The sequence below is a fragment of the Choloepus didactylus genome, chromosome 14, assembly GCF_015220235.1.
Source record: "Choloepus didactylus isolate mChoDid1 chromosome 14, mChoDid1.pri, whole genome shotgun sequence".
In the NCBI taxonomy this organism is placed as follows: domain Eukaryota; kingdom Metazoa; phylum Chordata; class Mammalia; order Pilosa; family Megalonychidae; genus Choloepus; species Choloepus didactylus.
Genome location: NC_051320.1, coordinates 60,094,162 through 60,112,626, shown reverse-complemented (window position 1 = coordinate 60,112,626; position 18,465 = coordinate 60,094,162). Strand labels below are relative to the sequence as shown.

The 18,465-nt window shown below is 36.3% G+C and overlaps 1 protein-coding gene across 49 annotated transcripts in view; it reads right to left on the bottom strand.

Moving 5' to 3' along the window:
- RIMS2 (regulating synaptic membrane exocytosis 2) overlaps positions 1-18,465 on the bottom strand; it is a 731,813-nt gene that overhangs the window by 95,575 nt on the left and 617,773 nt on the right. For 25 of the 49 annotated variants that reach the window (XM_037802459.1, XM_037802461.1, XM_037802463.1 and 22 more), the window contains one exon: positions 12,125-12,366. The exons of 23 other annotated variants lie outside the window; for them this stretch is intronic. In XM_037802459.1, the coding sequence (XP_037658387.1) occupies positions 12,125-12,366 (242 nt within the window). Of the gene's footprint in view, positions 1-12,124; positions 12,367-13,163; positions 13,256-18,465 lie in introns of those variants that run through there. One more of the 49 variants, XM_037802482.1, reaches the window with a different exon arrangement.

Genomic DNA, 18,465 nt, shown 5'->3' with positions numbered 1-18,465 from the left:
ACGTCATTGTGAAAGAGATACTTCACAAAGACATGCCATAACTATGCAAAACATACAGCCAGGGTAAGGTTCATTTTTAACAATAGTGGATATTAATTTATATTTTATTAATCTTCTTGATGACTTAGAGTTCTTCTGGCTAACTTCTTTTCAGATATGATTAGTTTGTCATTGTATTTATTCATAAGTGGCTGATGAATAGCTTAACAAGAAGTTTCAGTTCTACCTTTCTTCTGTGACTGCGATATTAGTATTACTCTAAATCCACAGCTTTATTGCAGGAATTTTTTAAAGCCATTTGCCCATTTTCTGAAAATAAGTTTCGTTAAAACTAAATGATAGGAATATAAAAATCCATATAACTAGGCACAGGGAAAGTGCATTACAACTCAATATACTTGATAAATGGTTGAGGGCATCATGTTAAACTCTGAGTTGTGGAACTCCCACTCTTCCCTAGGGACGTCTGCAGAAGGCATGCGACACACGACCAGCTGACATCCAGACCAGCTGAGAATGCCAGGGTAAAGCCAGGTATTAAATATTAGTAAAGCTTAAGTTCCTTTTTGTCTTTTACATTAAAAAATTAAAATAAGTCCTACTATTTTATTTCTATTTCCCAGGAGACTAAATCATGCATTTCGTGAAGTATGTGTGCCTTTTGTTGAAGATCACTATTTTGATTACTATACCAGACAGTGAGAAGGATACATAAAATAAGAAGAAAAAAAAAAAAAAGCTAGCCATGAAATAGACAAATAAATAAATGATTATAGTTACCAAGTATTCTAATAAGATAAATGTAAAGTACTGTGTGAATGATTATAAGGTGAAAAGAGCCTAGATCCCTAGATGACCACAGGTTATAACAGTTAATGTATCCTCTTTAGGTCTGGATCCAATGCTCTCTCAATTTGTCTGTTATTACTCCCTCTCTCATTCTTTACCTCCCATTAAAAACAAAAACAAACAAACAAAACACCTCTTCCTTAACTCCATCTTCCCCCAGCAAACATCCTACTTCTTTTTCAATTTGTCAAAAATCCTAGAGCTGTTTTTATGTGTGCTGTCCAATATAATAGCCATTAGTCACGTGTAGCTGTTTAAATTTAAATTAATTTCATTAAAAATTAGATTAAAAATTAAATTCCTCAGTCACATTTCAAGGGCTCAATAACCACATGTGGCTAATGTCTACCTTATTGGAAAGCACAGCTATAGAACTGGCAATCATCACAGGATGTTTTATTGGAAGTGCTGGTCTAGACTATTACAGAATTTTTAAGAATGAAGTCTCTACATCTAGACTTTAATCTGTCTAGATTAAAGTCCCAACTTCTACCATTACTAGCTGGTTACAAGTTATTCCTCTGCCTAGCCCAGTTCCCTCATCCATAAAATGGAGATAATACTAATTAATCCCTACCTCATATCATTGTGAAGATCAAATGATCTACATTTTAAGTGCATAGAATAGTGCCTTTTACAGAAAATGTGCTCAGTAAGTATTAGGGTTTTTTTTTTTTTTAATTTTAATTCTAGTACCATATATATAATCTAAAATTTCCACTTTAAACTACAATCAAATATACAACTCAGTGTTGTTAATTATGTTCACAATTTTGTACTATCATCACCACCACCCATTATCAAAACTTTTCCATCATCTCAAATAGCAACTCTGTACATTTTAAGCATTAACTCCCTATTCTCTACCCCCACCCCAACCCCTGGTAACCTATATTCTAGATTCTGACTCCATGAGTTTGCTTATTCTAATTATTTCATATTAGTGAGATCACATAATAACATCTGTTTGTGTCTGGCTTACTTCACTCAACAGGATGTCTTCAAGGTTCATCCATGCTGTGCTGTTGTATGTATCAGAACTTCATTTCTTATGGCTGGATAATATTTCAATGTTATGTACCACATTTTGTTTATACATTCATTGGCTGATGGCCATTTGGGTGGCCTCCATCTTTTGGCAATTGTGAACAATGTTGCTATGAACCATCGGTGTGCAAATATCCATCTGAGTCCCTGCTTTCGATTCTTTTGGGTATATACCTAGAAGAGGAATTTCCGGATCTTATGGTAATACTATATTTAACTTTCTGAGGAACTGCTAAACTGTCTTTTTGATGATTGACTTTTCCATTTCTATAAAGAATGTTGTTGGAATTTTGAGTGGGATTGTGATGAATCTGTAAATTGCATTGAGTAGAACTGACATCTTAATAATATTAGTCTCCCAATCCATGAACACAGAACATTCTTTCCTTTATTTAGGTTCTCTTTGATTTCTTTTAGGAATGTTTTGCAGTTTTCTCTGTACAAATCCTTTATGTTCTGGGTTAGATTTATTCCCACATATTTGATTCTTTCATATGTTATTGTAAATGGAATTTTTTTCTTGATTTCTTCTTCCAATTGTTCATTGCTACCATATAGAAAAATTTCTGATTTTTGCATGTTGATCTTGTACCCTGCACTTTGTTGAATTCATTTATTAGCTCAAAGAGCTTTGTTGTGGATTTCTCAGGATTTTCTGTCTACAGGATCATGTCATCTGCAAGAAGGGACAGTTTTACTTTTTCCTTTCCAATCTGGATGCTTTGTTTTCCTTACTCTTGCCTAACTGCTTTGGCAAGAGCTTCCAGTACAATGTTAAATAACAGTGGTGACAGTGGGCATCCTTGTCTTATTCCTGATCTTAGAGGGAAAGCTTTCAGGCTCACCATTTACATATGATGTTAGCTGTAGGTTTCTCACATATGCCTTTTACCATGTTGAGGAAGTTTCCTTCTTATCCTAGTTTTCTAGGTGCTTTTATCAAGAAGTGGTGCTGGATTTTGTTAAATGCCTTTCTGCATCAACGAGATACATCATATGGTTTTTTCCTTCATTCCATAAATGTGGACTATTTTATTAATTACTTTTCTTATATTGAACTACCTTTGCATATCTGGGATAAATGCCACTTGATCATGGTCATTTTCTTAATGCACTATTGGATTCAGCTTGCTGGTATTTTTTTAGTATTTTTGCGTCTATATTCATGGATTAATTCAGAGATATTGGTCTGTAATTTTCTTTTTTTGAGATATCTTTCTCTGGCTTTGCTATGAGGTGAAACTGGCCTTGTAGAATGAAGTAGGGAGTGCTCTCTCCTCTTCAAGTGTTTTTGGAATAGTTTGAGCAGGATTGTAATGTTTGGTAAAATTCTCCTGTGAAGCTGTCTGGTCCTGGGCTTTTCTTTCTTGGGAGGTTTATGATTACTGATGAAATCTCTTTAGTAATTATTGATTTGTTGAGATCTTCTGTTTCTTCTTGAGTCAGTATAGGCAGTTTGTATGTTTAGAGGAATATGTCCGTTTCATCTAGGCTAATTTGTTTGCATACAGTTGTTCACAGAATCCTCTTATAGTCCTTTTTTATTTCACTGGTATTAGTAGTAATGCCTTCCTTTTCATTTCTGATTTTAATTACTTGTGTCCTTTTTCTTTGTCTTTTTTTTTCCCTCAGTCTTGCTAAAGGTTTGTCAAATTTATTGATCTTTCAAAGAATCAACTTTGGTTTTATTGATTCTCTCTATTGTTTTGTTTTTATTCTGTATTTTACTAATCTCTGCTCTAATCTTTATTATTTCCTTCTTTGTGCTCATTTTGGGTTTAGTTTGCCCTTCTTTTTCTAGTTCTTCCAGTTGTGATGTTAGGACTCTGATTTAAAATCTTTCTTTTTTAAAAATGTAAGCATTTAGAGCTATAAATTTCCCTCTCAGCATTGCCTTTGCTGCATCCCATAAGTTTTGGTATGTGTGTTTTCACTGTCATTCCCTCAAGACACTCCCTAATTTCCCTTGTGATTTCCTCTTCAACCCACTGGTTGCTTTAGAGTACGTTGTTTAATTTCCACATTTGTGAGTTTTCCTATAGTCCCTCTATTATTGCTTTCTAGCTTCATTCCTTTGTGGTTGGAGGATGTACATTGTATGATTTCAATATTTTTGAATTTATTGAGACTTGTTTTGTGACCTTAGAGATAGTCTGTCCTGGAGAATAATCCATGTGCCCTCAAGAAGAATGTGTTTTCTGTTGTTGTGGGGTAAAGTGTTCTATACATATCCATCAGGTCCAATTGGTTTAGCATATCATTCAAGTCTATTTCCTTATTGACCTGCCCAGATGTTTTCTCATTATTGAAAGTGTGTAATAAAGTCTCCTACTATTAATGTAAAACTGTCAATCTCTCCCTTCAAGTCTGTCAGTATTTGCTTTAGATAGTTTGGGGCTCTTCTGTCAAGTGGTTATATATTTATAATTGTTACATCTTCTTGTTGAATTGACCTTTTTAAGTATATAATAACCATCTTTGTCCCTCATAAAATTGTTTTCAACTTAGTCTATTTTATCTGATATTAGTATAGCTACTCTAACTCTCTTTTGCATGGTATATTTTTTCTATCTTTTCACTTTCAATCCATTTACGTCTTTGAATGTAAGGTGAGTGTCTTATAGATGGCGTATAGTTGGGTCATGTTTTTTTTATCTCTTCTGCCAATTTCTGCCTTTTGACTGCAAAGTTTAATACTTTTTCTTTTAAAGTCACTACTGACAATGCAGGACTTTCATTTTCCATTTCCTATTTAGTCTTTGTGAATCTTATACATTTCTTGACCCTCCATTCTTCCATTAATGCCTACTTCATATTTATTTGATTTTATTATATTGTATCATATTGAGTCACTTCTCATGTCTAGCTGGATATATTTTTCATATGTTTTCCTTATATTAACCATAGGGTTAAAATTTAATAGTCTAAATATATAACAATCATCTTTGATATGATACAAACTTGACTTTAATAGCATTACACATATACTGTTCCTATACCCCTCTGTCCCCATCTTTTTTGTACTTGTTACAAATTATATCTTTGTACATTGTACGTCCCAAACCGTATATTTATCATTCCTTTCACGCATTTGTATTTCAGCACCTGTAGGAAGTAAGAAGTTGAGTTACATACAAAAAATACAATAGTTGGTATTTGTAATAATTCAAATGGTTACCTTTACCAGAAGTCTCTATTTTCTTAAGCCACTTTGAGCCACTGTCTTGCATCCTTTCCTTTCAGTCTGAAGTACTCCCTTAAGCATTTCTTGTAGGCAAGCCTAGTGATGATGACCTCCTGAAGCTTTTGTTTATCTGGGAATGTCTTAAGCTCTCTCTCATTTTTGAAAGAAAGTCTTGCTGGACCTAAGATTCTTGGTTGAAAATTATTTTCTTTCAGCTCTTTAAGTATTTCCACCCACTGCCTTCTTGCCTCTATGGTTTCTGACGAGAAAATGGCACTTGATCTAATTGGGACTCTCTTGTACATAACATGCTGCTTTTCTCTTGAAGCTTTTAGAATTCTTTGTTGTTTGCATTCAACAGTTTGATCGATATATGATGGGGCATATTTTCCTCCAAGTTCACCTTGTTTGGTGTTCTCTTGATTCTTGGATGTGCATGTTCACTCCTTTTGCTAAATTTGGAAAGTTTTATGTCATTTTTTGGTATATTCCTTCTGCTCTTTTCTCTCTTTCTTCTCCTTCTGGGATTTCCATCATGTGTCTATTAGGAAGCTTGGTTGTATCCCAGAGGTCTCTTAGGTTATGTTCATTTTTTATAATTCTTTTTTCTTTTCTGCTCATCAGTCTGACTCATTTCAATTATCTTGTCTTTGAGTTCACTGATTCTTTCTTCTTCCAGCTCCAATTTGCTGTTGAAACCGTCCTTGGAGTTTTTTGATTTCAGTTATCATGGTCTACACTCTAGTAGTTCTTTTTGGTTCCTTTTTAAAATTTCTATCTCTTTATTGTGATTCTCATATTGTTCAATCATTGCTTTCCTGACATTCTTTAGTTCTTTCTCTGTATTTCCCTTCATCTCCTTGAGCATACTGAAGATAATATTTTTAAAGTCTTGCCCAGTATGTCCACAGTCTGGTCTTCTTCACTGGTGCTTTCTGGACTTTTATCCTCTTCCTTTAGATGGGCCATCTTTTCCTGTTTGTTTGTCTTGTAATCTTTTGTTGCACACTGCATATTTTAATATTTTAAAATATTAACTCTGGGGTTTACTCCCCGAGATGTCTGTTTCTTGAGTTTATAAACAGCTGGTGATACTACAGAGATTTTTTTGAGTGTTAACCCTCCTATCAAGAAGGTCTTCCCAAGGTGAATGCAAAGTGCAGGATCCTCCCTGTCTTTTCAGGGTCTGTGTCTTGTCCTGGGTTTTTGCTTGCTAGTGGCTTAGGAGTTCTGTTTACAGGAGATTTAAGTGCCCCCTCTACTTCCCAGAAGACAGCCCTTCTCCCTTTCCTGCAAGTTCCACTGCAGGACTTAAAGCAGGTAAGCCATTGCCCCAGGTGGTCCACGTCAATTGTGTCGAGCTGCTTTGGCCTGGAAGGCAAATTTGGGAGTGGAGGCACACTGAAGAGGGGTTTCTCACAACCATCTTTCCCAGCCAGAACAAGGCCAGGTACCCACAGCGGGAGCTCCAGATACCTCCAAACTGCCTCGGTAAGGATGAGGGAGGGGACCGAAAAGATGCCAGGGGTTTCTTCCATGGCTTTCCAAAGCTGCACTTTCTTGACTTGCCCAGCAAATGCAGCCCTTCAGCTGACCTCTGCTCAGCTCTGAGGGAGCATACCATCTTTAAGTCTCCTCCACTACATTTGTTTGAGCAGGTTGGAACAGCTGCTGCCCTTAGAGTTGGATGCCCAGCCATCCAAAGTTGCTAATCAAAAGCTGTAATCAAACTATGTTATCATACTGTGGACAGTGGATTGTATATCATGGATGACTGTATGGTGTGTGAATGTATTTCAATAAAACTGAATTTAATAAAAAAAAAAAAAAAAAAAAGCTGTGATCACAGTTTGACTTGTGACCACCCAGCAAAGTGGATTTTTATGTCCCTTTATGGGACCAGCAGGATGTGCCATGGGATCACTCTTCACCTGCTGTGAGAGTAGGGGATGGGCTAAGGTAACCACCTGAGAACAACTGACTAGTGTTTACCATAATTTACCATCATCTTCCTCTTGCACTTTCCTGGATGCTGTACAGTGTTCTACAGGACTCTGGAAATTTGAAATAGCTGATTCAGATAGTTCCTGCCTGTTTAATAGTTGTTCTAGTGGAGGGACTGACTCCTGAATCTTCCTACTCTGCCATTCTTCCACAATCCTTTGATCAGTATTAGGTGTTCTTATTCTTATTCTTACAGTTATTCTCACCAACTCTACTTCACCTTCCATTTTCTGTTACCCTGTTCCAATCAGGCTTTGTCCACCACTGCAAGGTTTGTCCCTTGCCAAATTCTTCCATCCAGCACATACAATGGTCACTTCTCAGACCTTATGTTACTTGATCTTTCAGAAGCACTGAACACAATTGGTCTCGTTCTCCTTAAAATACTTTCTTCACTTGGTTTCCAGGATAAGATATATGTTTTCTGTGTGTGTGTGTTTTTTTTCCTTTAATGGCTGCTCTATTTAAGTCTTTGTTGATGGATTCTCTTCCTCTTCTTGATCTCTAAATGTTGGAGTATCCCAAGATTCAGTCTTTAGATTCCTGCTTGATTCAACAAACCTTAAGTGATCTCATCCATTTCCATGACTTTAAATATTATCTGCTTATGACTCTCAAATTATTTCCTTAGCCTTGGACTCCTGAGCTCTAGACTTATATATCCAACTGACTATATAACATCCATACTTAGATATCTAATAGGCATCCCAGGATCAACATTTCTAAAACAGAACTCTTTATTCCCCCATGATACATAATGGCTATTGATGTCTTACATCTGCAAAGTGATTTTAAGTTTTCAAAGCACTTTCTTATATATTTTAAATTATTTTCTTTATAAGAACCTTGTTAGGACAGCAGTGTTAATCCCATCAGTCAGATGAACATACTATGACTCAGTTATGTTGGGTAGGTTTTTAATGAGGCCATATTTAATATCTTATATAACCCAGGGAGAATATCCAAGTCTTCTTACTCCCTTTATATGCTTTCTATTAGGTTACAATGCCTATCAAGTCAAATTTTATTCTTTTTAAATGGTTATATTAAAGGTAAATTTCTAATTAACAGGCAAAAGAATAGACCAAAAAAATGCTATAGAGGGGCAGAGGAAAGAAGATATGACTTAACTGTCATACATACTGGTCACATACCTTTATAACTTGTTTCCTCTTTGCCAATTATTATTTATGTATGATCACTATGATATAATCTAGAATCATCTCACTATTCTTTAGGAGGATCCCATTTTGCTGAATTTTCCACTGTTCAGAAGGCAGGTAAGTAGTCTTTCTGTTCTTCAAATCTATATTGGTGTGGTGACACTTATTTTTACAATGATTAATACCATCTTACTAAGTTGAAAACATTATTGTATGGCATTCATTTAATGATAATTCTGTAGCTTACACATAGATTTCCCATATAGAGGCCAGAAAAATGAGGAGAATACTAAATGAATCTTTGAAAATTGTAAACATACTAGTTGAAAATGTACATGGTTTTTCTGGGTTTTAAGGCAAATTACTAATGCACTTTATATATTTACTATCTAAACAAAGGAGCTATTGTAAGATCTGGCATCATAAAAATAGTCCATTATCCTAGATAATGTTCTCATATGATCAATGGTTTAGATATTAAATTTGAAGATTTCAGTTTTAACATTGCTGAAGTATGTGACTGAATTTTTTCCTACGATTTGTTAAGATAGCATTTTTTTCTTACATGAAGTGTGCACACACATACATACACAAATACAGAATTTGAAAACCCATTGGAAAAAAAAAAAAAAAAAACAACAAAACAAAACAAAACCCATGGAAAGTTTGGAGTCCAGTATTACAAAACAATTCTTGTTGGCTATTCTACACTTAAATTCAAGCTTTAAAATGAGAGATACTTGGAATTCTATTGTCAATAAGTCAAACTATTAGTTGGGTAGGTAGAAATCAATAAAATTTTAAGTATTGAATATTAATGAAGATAATACCAAAAGGAATGCTTTATTTTCTGCTGTGCTATATATAGGGAGGGACCATACACTATAATAAGAAACAAGACTACATTTCTTAAATCTGTTATCACCATGCTTTTCAAGATAAAATTCTGTACCTACTTATACATGAAAACCAAATCAATGTTGTTACAGAATCTCAGAATATGATCAACAGATCTATAATTTTATAATTAATTATAGATACAAATTTAGCACAAATATATGGGACATTTTTGTGAAAATCATAAAGATATAAAATTAATCATTGAGAAATATTGACAATTTTCTTCTTGTAATCTTCTGTACTCTTAACTTCTATGACATTACTCTCTCATGGTTTTGTCCTTTCTGCATGGTCATTCTTTCTTGGTCTCCTTCCTGGGCTCTTCCTCCATCCAATTCTAAAATGTTAATCTTCCACAGGCTGTTGTTTTGTCCTACTGCTCTTCTCCTCGTCCTGCTCTTCTTGGGTAACCTCAGCCATGTTAATGGTGTTACGTATCACCTTGACTTTATAATTTATAGATTTATGTCTCTGGTTCTGATGCTAGCTTCACAAGTGTTTATATAAATATGCTCTGGACATTTCCACTTGGATGTTTCACAGCCACCTGAATTTCAAAATGTCCTAAATTGAAGGAATTGTCCCCTTTGCTCTTCCCTTCCGAACCTTCTCTGATACTTCCAATATCCATTAATGGCAATATTACCCACCTAGTGATGGAAGCTGGTAATATGGGAGTCATCTTAGAATCCACACTGCTTCATCTCCCCATATCCATCCAGTCACTAAGTCCTACTAATTTTGCTCTTAAAAAATTTCCTGAATCTACCACGCCCTCTAAATCATTGCTACAAGTGACTTAGTTCAGGATCTTCTCTCTTGCCTGAACTACTGCTCTGCTAATTAGTCCTAAAATGATCTTTACCAGCTGTTGATTTAAGTTTAGTTCCTTACTGCAGCCCCACTAGAATTTAAGCTCCAAGAGGAGAAGGACTTCTGTCATGTTCATGTTCTCTTTAGGATAGTCCCTGACATACGGTAGATGCCAGAAAAATATTTGTGGCATAAATAAATGGCAGCTAGAATGGACTGCAACTTGCATATTATGCAAATTTGACCATATTAATCCTCTACTGGAAGCAATTCAAAACTTCCTATTGTCAATTAATATAATTTACAGGATCATCCGTAACCTGGTCCTTACTTATCAGCCTCATCACTAGTCATATTCCATTCAATATTTTATGTTATACCTAACTGCATAACATTCCAGCATATATCATGCATCTGTGCCTTTGTTCATGATGACATCTATCCAGAACACCTTTGTAATTGTTCTTTGCATGGTTATCAGTCACTGTTCTTTCAGATCTCAGATCAGGTATCATCTTCTCCAGGAATTCATTCCTAGAATTCCAGGTTGGGTCAAGTGGCCTTCCTCTGAGCATCCAGCATCCTCACATGCAACTGTAGCTTTACTGACACATGACCTTGTAGCGATCTGTGTATCTGTTCTCTTAACAGATTGTAAGCAATTCAGAATTATAAATTATTTCTTACTCATCTTTGTTCTCCATGTGTCTGGTACACAGTAAGGACTCAATATTTATTCAACAAAACTGAATGAATGGAATTAGTTACTTAGTTTAACACCATACATCATCTAACATGGTACTATGAATATCAGTTTTTAGGTTCCTAATGTTTTTTAAGTTTTAAAGGGAAACATTCAATAAATACAATTCTAAAGGCTACAGAAATATAAAAAAATATAATTCAATTTCAGAGGCCAACATCTATCAATTTTGCACAACAAAGTTCACTATGTATAATTATTAGCAATTTTAAAACCATGTAAATGTGTGTGATTGCTATTTCCATAAGTTATACCTATATTTCTATATTAAAAAAGCAAAATCACATTTAAAACATGAAATTAAAATCGACTATAACAATAAATACATTAAATAGAGTGAGTTATGACTAGGATGTAAACAATATCATTGAATAACTATTTCAACATATTATTATTGTATAACGCTCAAATTTCAGTTTCACTCTTCTGGTCTGTAAAATTCATTAGTTGGTTCCAGGAACTAAAGTACTCTTAAATTCTTCTGTGCACAAGAACCCTAGTATTCAAGCATAAATTAAATTTAATCCAGTTGCCTATAATTTACTTGCTATAAAAGAAACACTATATTATATGCTTTTGCTTGTTTAAGTAGAAGATATGCTATTATTTCCAAGATAGTAGGGATTTAAGGTTTAATTATCAACATCCTTTTGAAAAAAAGACATTGTTTTGACTTAAATTTCTTAATTGTGAACAGTGGCTTTTCTGAGTAGGAGCGTCGCAATGTAATTTATTTTTGCAGGTGTGATTTATCAACTGAATTTTAAAATAAGCAAAGCTTTGAATATCTTCACTGTCAGCAGAAAATTCCTCCATCCCTGCTGCTGGAGAATATTGCTGCTTGAAGTTTTAACAGGGAAATAAAAACTGCAGTCAGAAAACTGATACTACTGCTCAATGTTGCTTACAAACTGAAAAGGAAGTTAGGTTGTCAGCAATAAAAGAGCTAAATTATTTACACAAAATATGAGGTGTCATCTTCATCATGGAGACTTGCTGAGAATAAAAATTAATTTCGCTGGTTCCAACTCGGGGAAAATAACCGAAATTTACAAAGCATGTTACCTAAAGAAAAGCAAATATATCACAGATGAGAGCCCCTTTACAACGGCTCAGCAACTGTCACTCAGAGGTACCACAGCTTAACTTCTTCCTGGGGAGGAAAGACATATACACACATTTCAGACAAAACCACTGGCCAAGGTTCACTTTGAAGCAGATTCGTTCATCCCTGAAAAATAATGTCATTATGTTTTCAGAAAGGTTAACTAGTGTAAAATGCCTCCTCCCCTCTGGAAAGTGCCATCATCCATACATTACTGCAATAAAGACTCAGAGAAAAGAATATGTATTTTAATGACAACTCACATAGGAAGCCAAAAGTAACATAAAAATTCCTACCCGTTTGGCTGAGCTGAGAAGTGCTGCGACTTTTCCGTGAGAGACCAACAATGGCTACCATTTTGGCCCCGATGCTAGAGCGCCGCTTTTTCCCGCTGGTGCCCAGGGCGCCCACTGCGGTGTCAGACTGGCTGCCGTCAGTCTTCTCTAGAGAGCACATGTCTCCACTGATGCTGGAGCTTTTGGTCATGTTCTTCCCTGAGACGCCCATTTGTCTGCTTTGCATTTTGGATGTAAAGACACTGTCAGCCGATGAATTGGTAAAAAGTGAGAACGGAGTAAAAAGGAAAAGACAGAAAAGGAGTTTTAGATGAAACACCTGGATTATAATTAAATTATATCATTCACAGGACACATTTTGGGGGGTTAAATTTTTTTAACTACCACAGTCTTGAAAGTGCTTTACAATTCAGGGCCAGCCTTAATGCAATCATGCAAAATCAGACTTAGGATGTAATTTCTGCTGTCAAAGAAGGCACTAGTTTACGTGGCCACAGGAAAAAAACACCTATGCACAAAAATTCAGTGGGCTCATTTAAGAGAATATGTTGTCCTGCAAGTGCACATATGCTTTAAGATAGCCACACAACATAAGGAAAGTTTCCCAAAGCATTCTTCTCTAAATTGCTTCACTGTTGCCTTCAAAAAGATTAGACAAGTGGGGAAGTTTTACAAAAATGCAAGAAATCACAGCAACCATTGCTAAGTGACCTTTTAAAAATACATTTTCTCATTCTATGGAAAACTATCAAGATTTATTTAAGAGTGGTTAAATTTTCTAAAATGATTGAAGTCTTCATAAACTTCAAATTAGAAACTTTATTTCACTTTGCCCAATTTAATATTTTTGATATAAATTTGTTTCAAAAATAAAGAAAAAGAAGATTTCCCTCTTGCATTCATTTTAAAGAAAGAAAAATGATTATCAGTTTCTAAACAACATGGTCAGAAAGCAATGGATGAGTCAATGAAGCATGTGAGTTGACTGACAATCTAATGCAAGACTAAGACCACAAATGGGAGTAATTATAGAAAGGACCTTGGGTTCTTCCATGATTACTGGGTTATTGTGGGAGGTAGAGTAGGGGGTAAAGAATCTGGAAGCAGGCAATCCAGCTGGACCCCATAACCCTGGGGGAATGTAAAACAGCCTCCTTTTAGGGATGGAAGGATTTATTTACACAGTGTCAATTTTTGACTCACTATTAGAAAGTCATAGTTCTACTTTAATTTGGTTTTATTATATGAGTGTATAACATAATTATAGTAATAGAGAACAGAATAAAATTCAAGAAACATTAAAAGTATCTTTATATATCTTTTAAAGGATGAGACTTAGAAAACTGCCCCACTGAGATGAGCTCCATTTTTAATTCAATTTCTTGTTCTCCCTGAAAAAATTGTTTTTCTATCTTAGAGTAAAACCACTTAAAAGAGAGTATCACTTGCTAATATCATTAACCTATGTACATTTTTTCCAAATACCTAAGAGGAAGCAGGCTCAGTGTGATATTAAACTAAACAAAAGAAAATAAAGTACAGCCTTTTATCCCTCACACCAATTATAAGAAGGGAGTCAAAAAAACCAAAACAAACAAACAAAAAAGAGTATATATGCCTCTAAAAAACTATAAAACTAATAGTTTTCAAATTTGTTTGCTTTTGTTATCTGTAATAAACATCTAGAATAAAAATAGAGAGAGCTTTGGATGCAGACAGAATTGGCCTGAATCCCAGTTTTGCTGCCATTTAGCTGAGTTACTTTAGAAGGGTTATTTACCCTAAGTCTCAGGTTCCTCATTTATAAAATGAAAATATTTTATTTTTCTTACAGGGTAATTTTATCAAATAGAGATAATGCATCTAAAGTAAGAGTTCAATAAATGGAAATAATTATTATTAGGGAATGCTGACAATAGATAAAATTAGGTTAAAGTCTTTCAACATGTATTATATAAATATTTAACAATATCAATAGAAGTTATATTTGTAATTATAAGTTAAAAAGCTTTTGAGATTAAAATATCTCAGATAGTTATAATATAGCCTTGGTGTTATAAGTCAATATTAATCATGGTAGTAGAAAATAAAAACAGTGGAATTGGCTAAGCTCTCAAACACCCTGACAACTTGAAACGTGTATTTCCTTTTCCTTCCCACTATTGTGTTCCTGGAGGCAAATGCCAAGAGTTAATGGAATACCTATCACTATCACAACTCATACTTGATTGCACCAAGTGCAAGTCATTGGGTAGATGTCTGCATCTTAAAGTGCCATTCCATGATCCTAACATGTTCTTTGCATGGGAAAAAGAAAACACTGCTTCTGTCTAAAGTTCCTCTCACTTAAAATCTTTTCCAAATTAAATACTATTCTTTTCCTAAAATATGGAACTTGAAATAACTATTATCTCAAGTTACTATTTAATAAGCTTTAGTTCACTTTAACTTAAATATCATCTAAACTTTTAGGCCTCTAAAGTAGTAATGATTTATTGAATAAATGTTTACTGAACAGTTATTTCCACAAAGATTGGACTACAAAGATTGGACTACAAAGATGATAAGACTATCTTTTAATTAATTTACAGGGAAATACCAGCATGTAAAATATAAAATTATGGCTGAATAAGAACTAATTGAAATTGTAATTATCAACTCTAATGTCAAGAAACCCTAAATAACTTAAAGTTTGATAAAACATTTCTCTCTGAAGAGTATGTGAAAACTGGGTTTCTCATACTAATTCTGTGATTTCTGGAAATGACAAATTCAAAGTTTAGTATTTTTCAACATTATGGTATGTACTGTATATAAATACATTATATTAATATACTATAATTTATTAGTATAGCATTGGAGTGTGCATGTGTGTGTGTGTGTCTGTCTGTCATAAAGTTAATGTCCAGCATTAGGGAGGAATATTTAGCTAACACAGCAAGTTGAGTCAAAAATGTCTACCTTGATTCCAGTCATTAGTAATGAAATTTTAAAGTTCTTAAATCTTGGGTCTCAAGGCAAGGAGCAGTGCCTTGGTGGCCACAGAGTAGGTCACTCCTATTTAGGGTGATTTAAGGAGTGCCAGGAAGGCCTATAATCTCCAAAATTCCTTTCCCATTGCTCGGTAATGGCTAAAATTCCACTGTATTAGAGATTTATTTCTAAAACTAAAAATGATTTATTTCTCTTACTGTTTTCTTTGTTTCAACATGCCCCTACCCCCCAGATTAGGTCACTCATTTAAATCATATTTACTTTGTTCCTGCCATGTGGCAGGCAGTGCTTCTGGAGTTAGAGGTACAACAGAGAACAGGATGGAGAATGCCCGTTTTATGGAGCTTGCATTTTAGCTTGGGCCAAGACAATAAACCAACAAATAAATAAGATTATTTCAGATTGTGGTAGTGACCTGAAGAAAATAAGATAGGATAATATGAGAAAGAGGAATTGGGAAGTCGGGGGAGAGACATTAAGGAGGGTGATCAAGGCAGGCGTCTCTGAAGAGGAGACTATTGAACTGAAACCTGAGTGATGGAGCCAGTCTCGTGGAGAAAGAGTGTTCTGAATGGAGAGAAGAGCAAAGTTCCCACCTCATATATCCTGCGGCAGGACCAAGCCTGGTTGTTAGAGGAAATTTATTAAACCAATGTAGATGGAATGAAGTTAAGGTGACTTATAAATGAGGTCAGAGAGAGGATAAGGCCTGGATGTGTTGGGATACACATACTACGCTCTGTGTGACTTACTCTTATTTAGCCACCTATTCAGATATTTTACATCAAAGTTGCCCTAAGTCTGTGGGAACACACACTGAAAGGGTGGTTAAATCAACAGCCCTGGGAGGCAGCCAAATGTTTTATCTCTAAAGTTAACATCAAAGGGCATTTAGGAGAGAAAAGGACATTTTGGGGAGGACATGGTTATCTTCCTTAAAAAGCAACAAATTAATGAAGGCTAGATCATTAAAGGAATTGGGGGTCCCTTAATTAATTTATTAATTAAACATTCATAAATTTATTTAAGCTACTCTTAAAATCTATTAATCCTTTACTGTTTCTTTAGCTTATAAGTTCTCCCCAAAGTCACTGAATAATACCTCCCCTCCACCCACCATGAGTTTGGAAAAAGTTTTAGAAAACATCTACTGAGCTCCTTCTTGGTGTTAGGTCCCAAGGGAGCCAGTGGGAGTTGAAATGCTGCTGGTGTTCCATGCTCCGGGATACAGGGGCTGCAACTCACCAGAAGAAAGGATACATTTTTTTCTTCATACGAAGGGAGAATTATCTCTAATTAGTGTGTTCCAAGTGAGTGCCTATTTCTAATAATCTACCCAAAGACACACTTTTGTACAAAATTTGTACAAAAGCTACAAATGGACTCGTGGTGAATAAATACAATGACTAAGACACAGTCATTATATTTAAGAAGTTTATAGGTTAAGGAATTAAGAGAAGAAATGCTTATATAAATTATCAAAATGATGCTATAAGTATCAAAGAAAAAGGACACAAACATAGTGCTACAAAATTTAATCAAAAATTAGAGATCAGAAAGCTTTAAGAACCTGGGCCTTGAAATACAAGTTAAAAATTGTCACAAGCAAAGAGAAAGAAAACTATTAAAAAGAATATTATGAATAAAACTGCAGAGGTAAGAAAGCACAAGTCATGGTTTTAAGATATGTAGTGCAGTTTGGCTAAACTGTAAGGTTTTACAAGCTAAAAGTAGTAGAGACAAATCCAGAAAAGATTTGGCCACATTATTATTTGGCGGCCTGTGGGTAAAAAAAGTGTCACTAAAAGTGATGGAGCTGGAGAAGAACATGAAATTGCACATAAGAAAGATTACATAAAATGGTGGGGTAGCTATTAGGGCTGCTGACAATATCCTGTTCTCCTCCTTGCAGGTGCATGGTAGGAGGATCCTTTCTCACCTCCTGGAAGTTAGGAGTGGCCCTGTGACTTGTTTTGCCTAGTGAAATGTCAGTGGAGTGAGTTATTTCATTTCTGGGCAGAAGCATTCAATTGTCAGTGTTCAACTCCAGTTTCCCATTGTCCCTGCCCTTGCGACTATGAAAGTATGTGCTAAGACTGAGCCTCCGTCATGGCTCAGACTGACTATACTGAGAAAAGTCTCTTGCCAACCTGCACTATACATGTTGCATGAGTAAGAACTGAACTTTTGCTGGTTATGCCACTAAGAATTCACTTCACAGCCACACAACCTAGCCTGTTCTAATGGTTTGGAATAAGCTATCGAAAAATCAATTGGGAGAAATGAAACTAAGAAGATGGCTAGCTGAGACAGGGAGAAAAAAACACCTCTGTGAAAAACACTAGCTAAAAACCAGAAAGTGACCTAGAATACCGGTTACAGTGATGCGCCAGCTGGACGAGGGCTCCTAGCTCCAGCGGGGCCGTATACTTGGTGAAACCGGGAGTTGGCATTCTGAAACGAGTAAGCTGGCTGGAAGACCCACAGCTGCGCGGCGGGCTGGGGAAGCCAGGGTTCAGCGTTTGGAGACCAGCTGGCTCTTTAAAAAAAAAAAAAAGGGAAAAACCCAGGAGCGGCTCCAGCTGCGATTGTGGGAACCACACAGTAAACCACAGCAAGAGGGGGCTGGGCTGGTCTCTCAGTGTCTGGCCGGGAAGATAGCCCGCAGCAGATACCCTTGGGTCTGGGGGAAAGGACGGGAGAGCCAGAAGCAGAAAGAAACCCCGCGGCTAGCAGCTGGCCCCCCTGGTGGGCTGGATAAACTCCTGCCTGGGGCCATGCCCACAGCCCAGAGCCCCGCCAGTTGTCCCAGAGCTGGGAAGGAGGAATTGTGCAAGGAGGGGGGAGCTGAGACGCCCCGTTCCACCATTTTTGCCTCAGGCTGAGAGCGCGCTGCTGCATGGCCCGGTGGCCCGGGGCTTCCCTTGAGGGACAGCGTGCACCAGAGATGTAGCACGGCATTCCCTCAGCTGAGCTCCTGGAGCAGTGCAGCTGGGATGGGGAATCCGCTCGGAGAACCCAGGGACGCTACGCCAAGTCTGGTGGTTTGTGGATCAGTGAGAGAGAGGGTCTGGGGCTGAAATGAAATGAAGGCTTAGACTCTTGTGGCGGCCTTGAATCTCTGGGATCCTGGGGGATTTGAACATTAAAACTGCCCTTCCTCCCTGGCCACCTGTACACACGCCCCACATTCAGGGCGGACGGCTCCAGCAACACACCCAAACTGAGTTCTCCAACTGAACCCACAAGAATCATTTCCCCACACACCGTGGGAACAAGGTTGAGAACTGACCTGAGGGATATAGGTGACTCACAGACACCATCTGCTGGTTAGTTAGAGAAAGTGT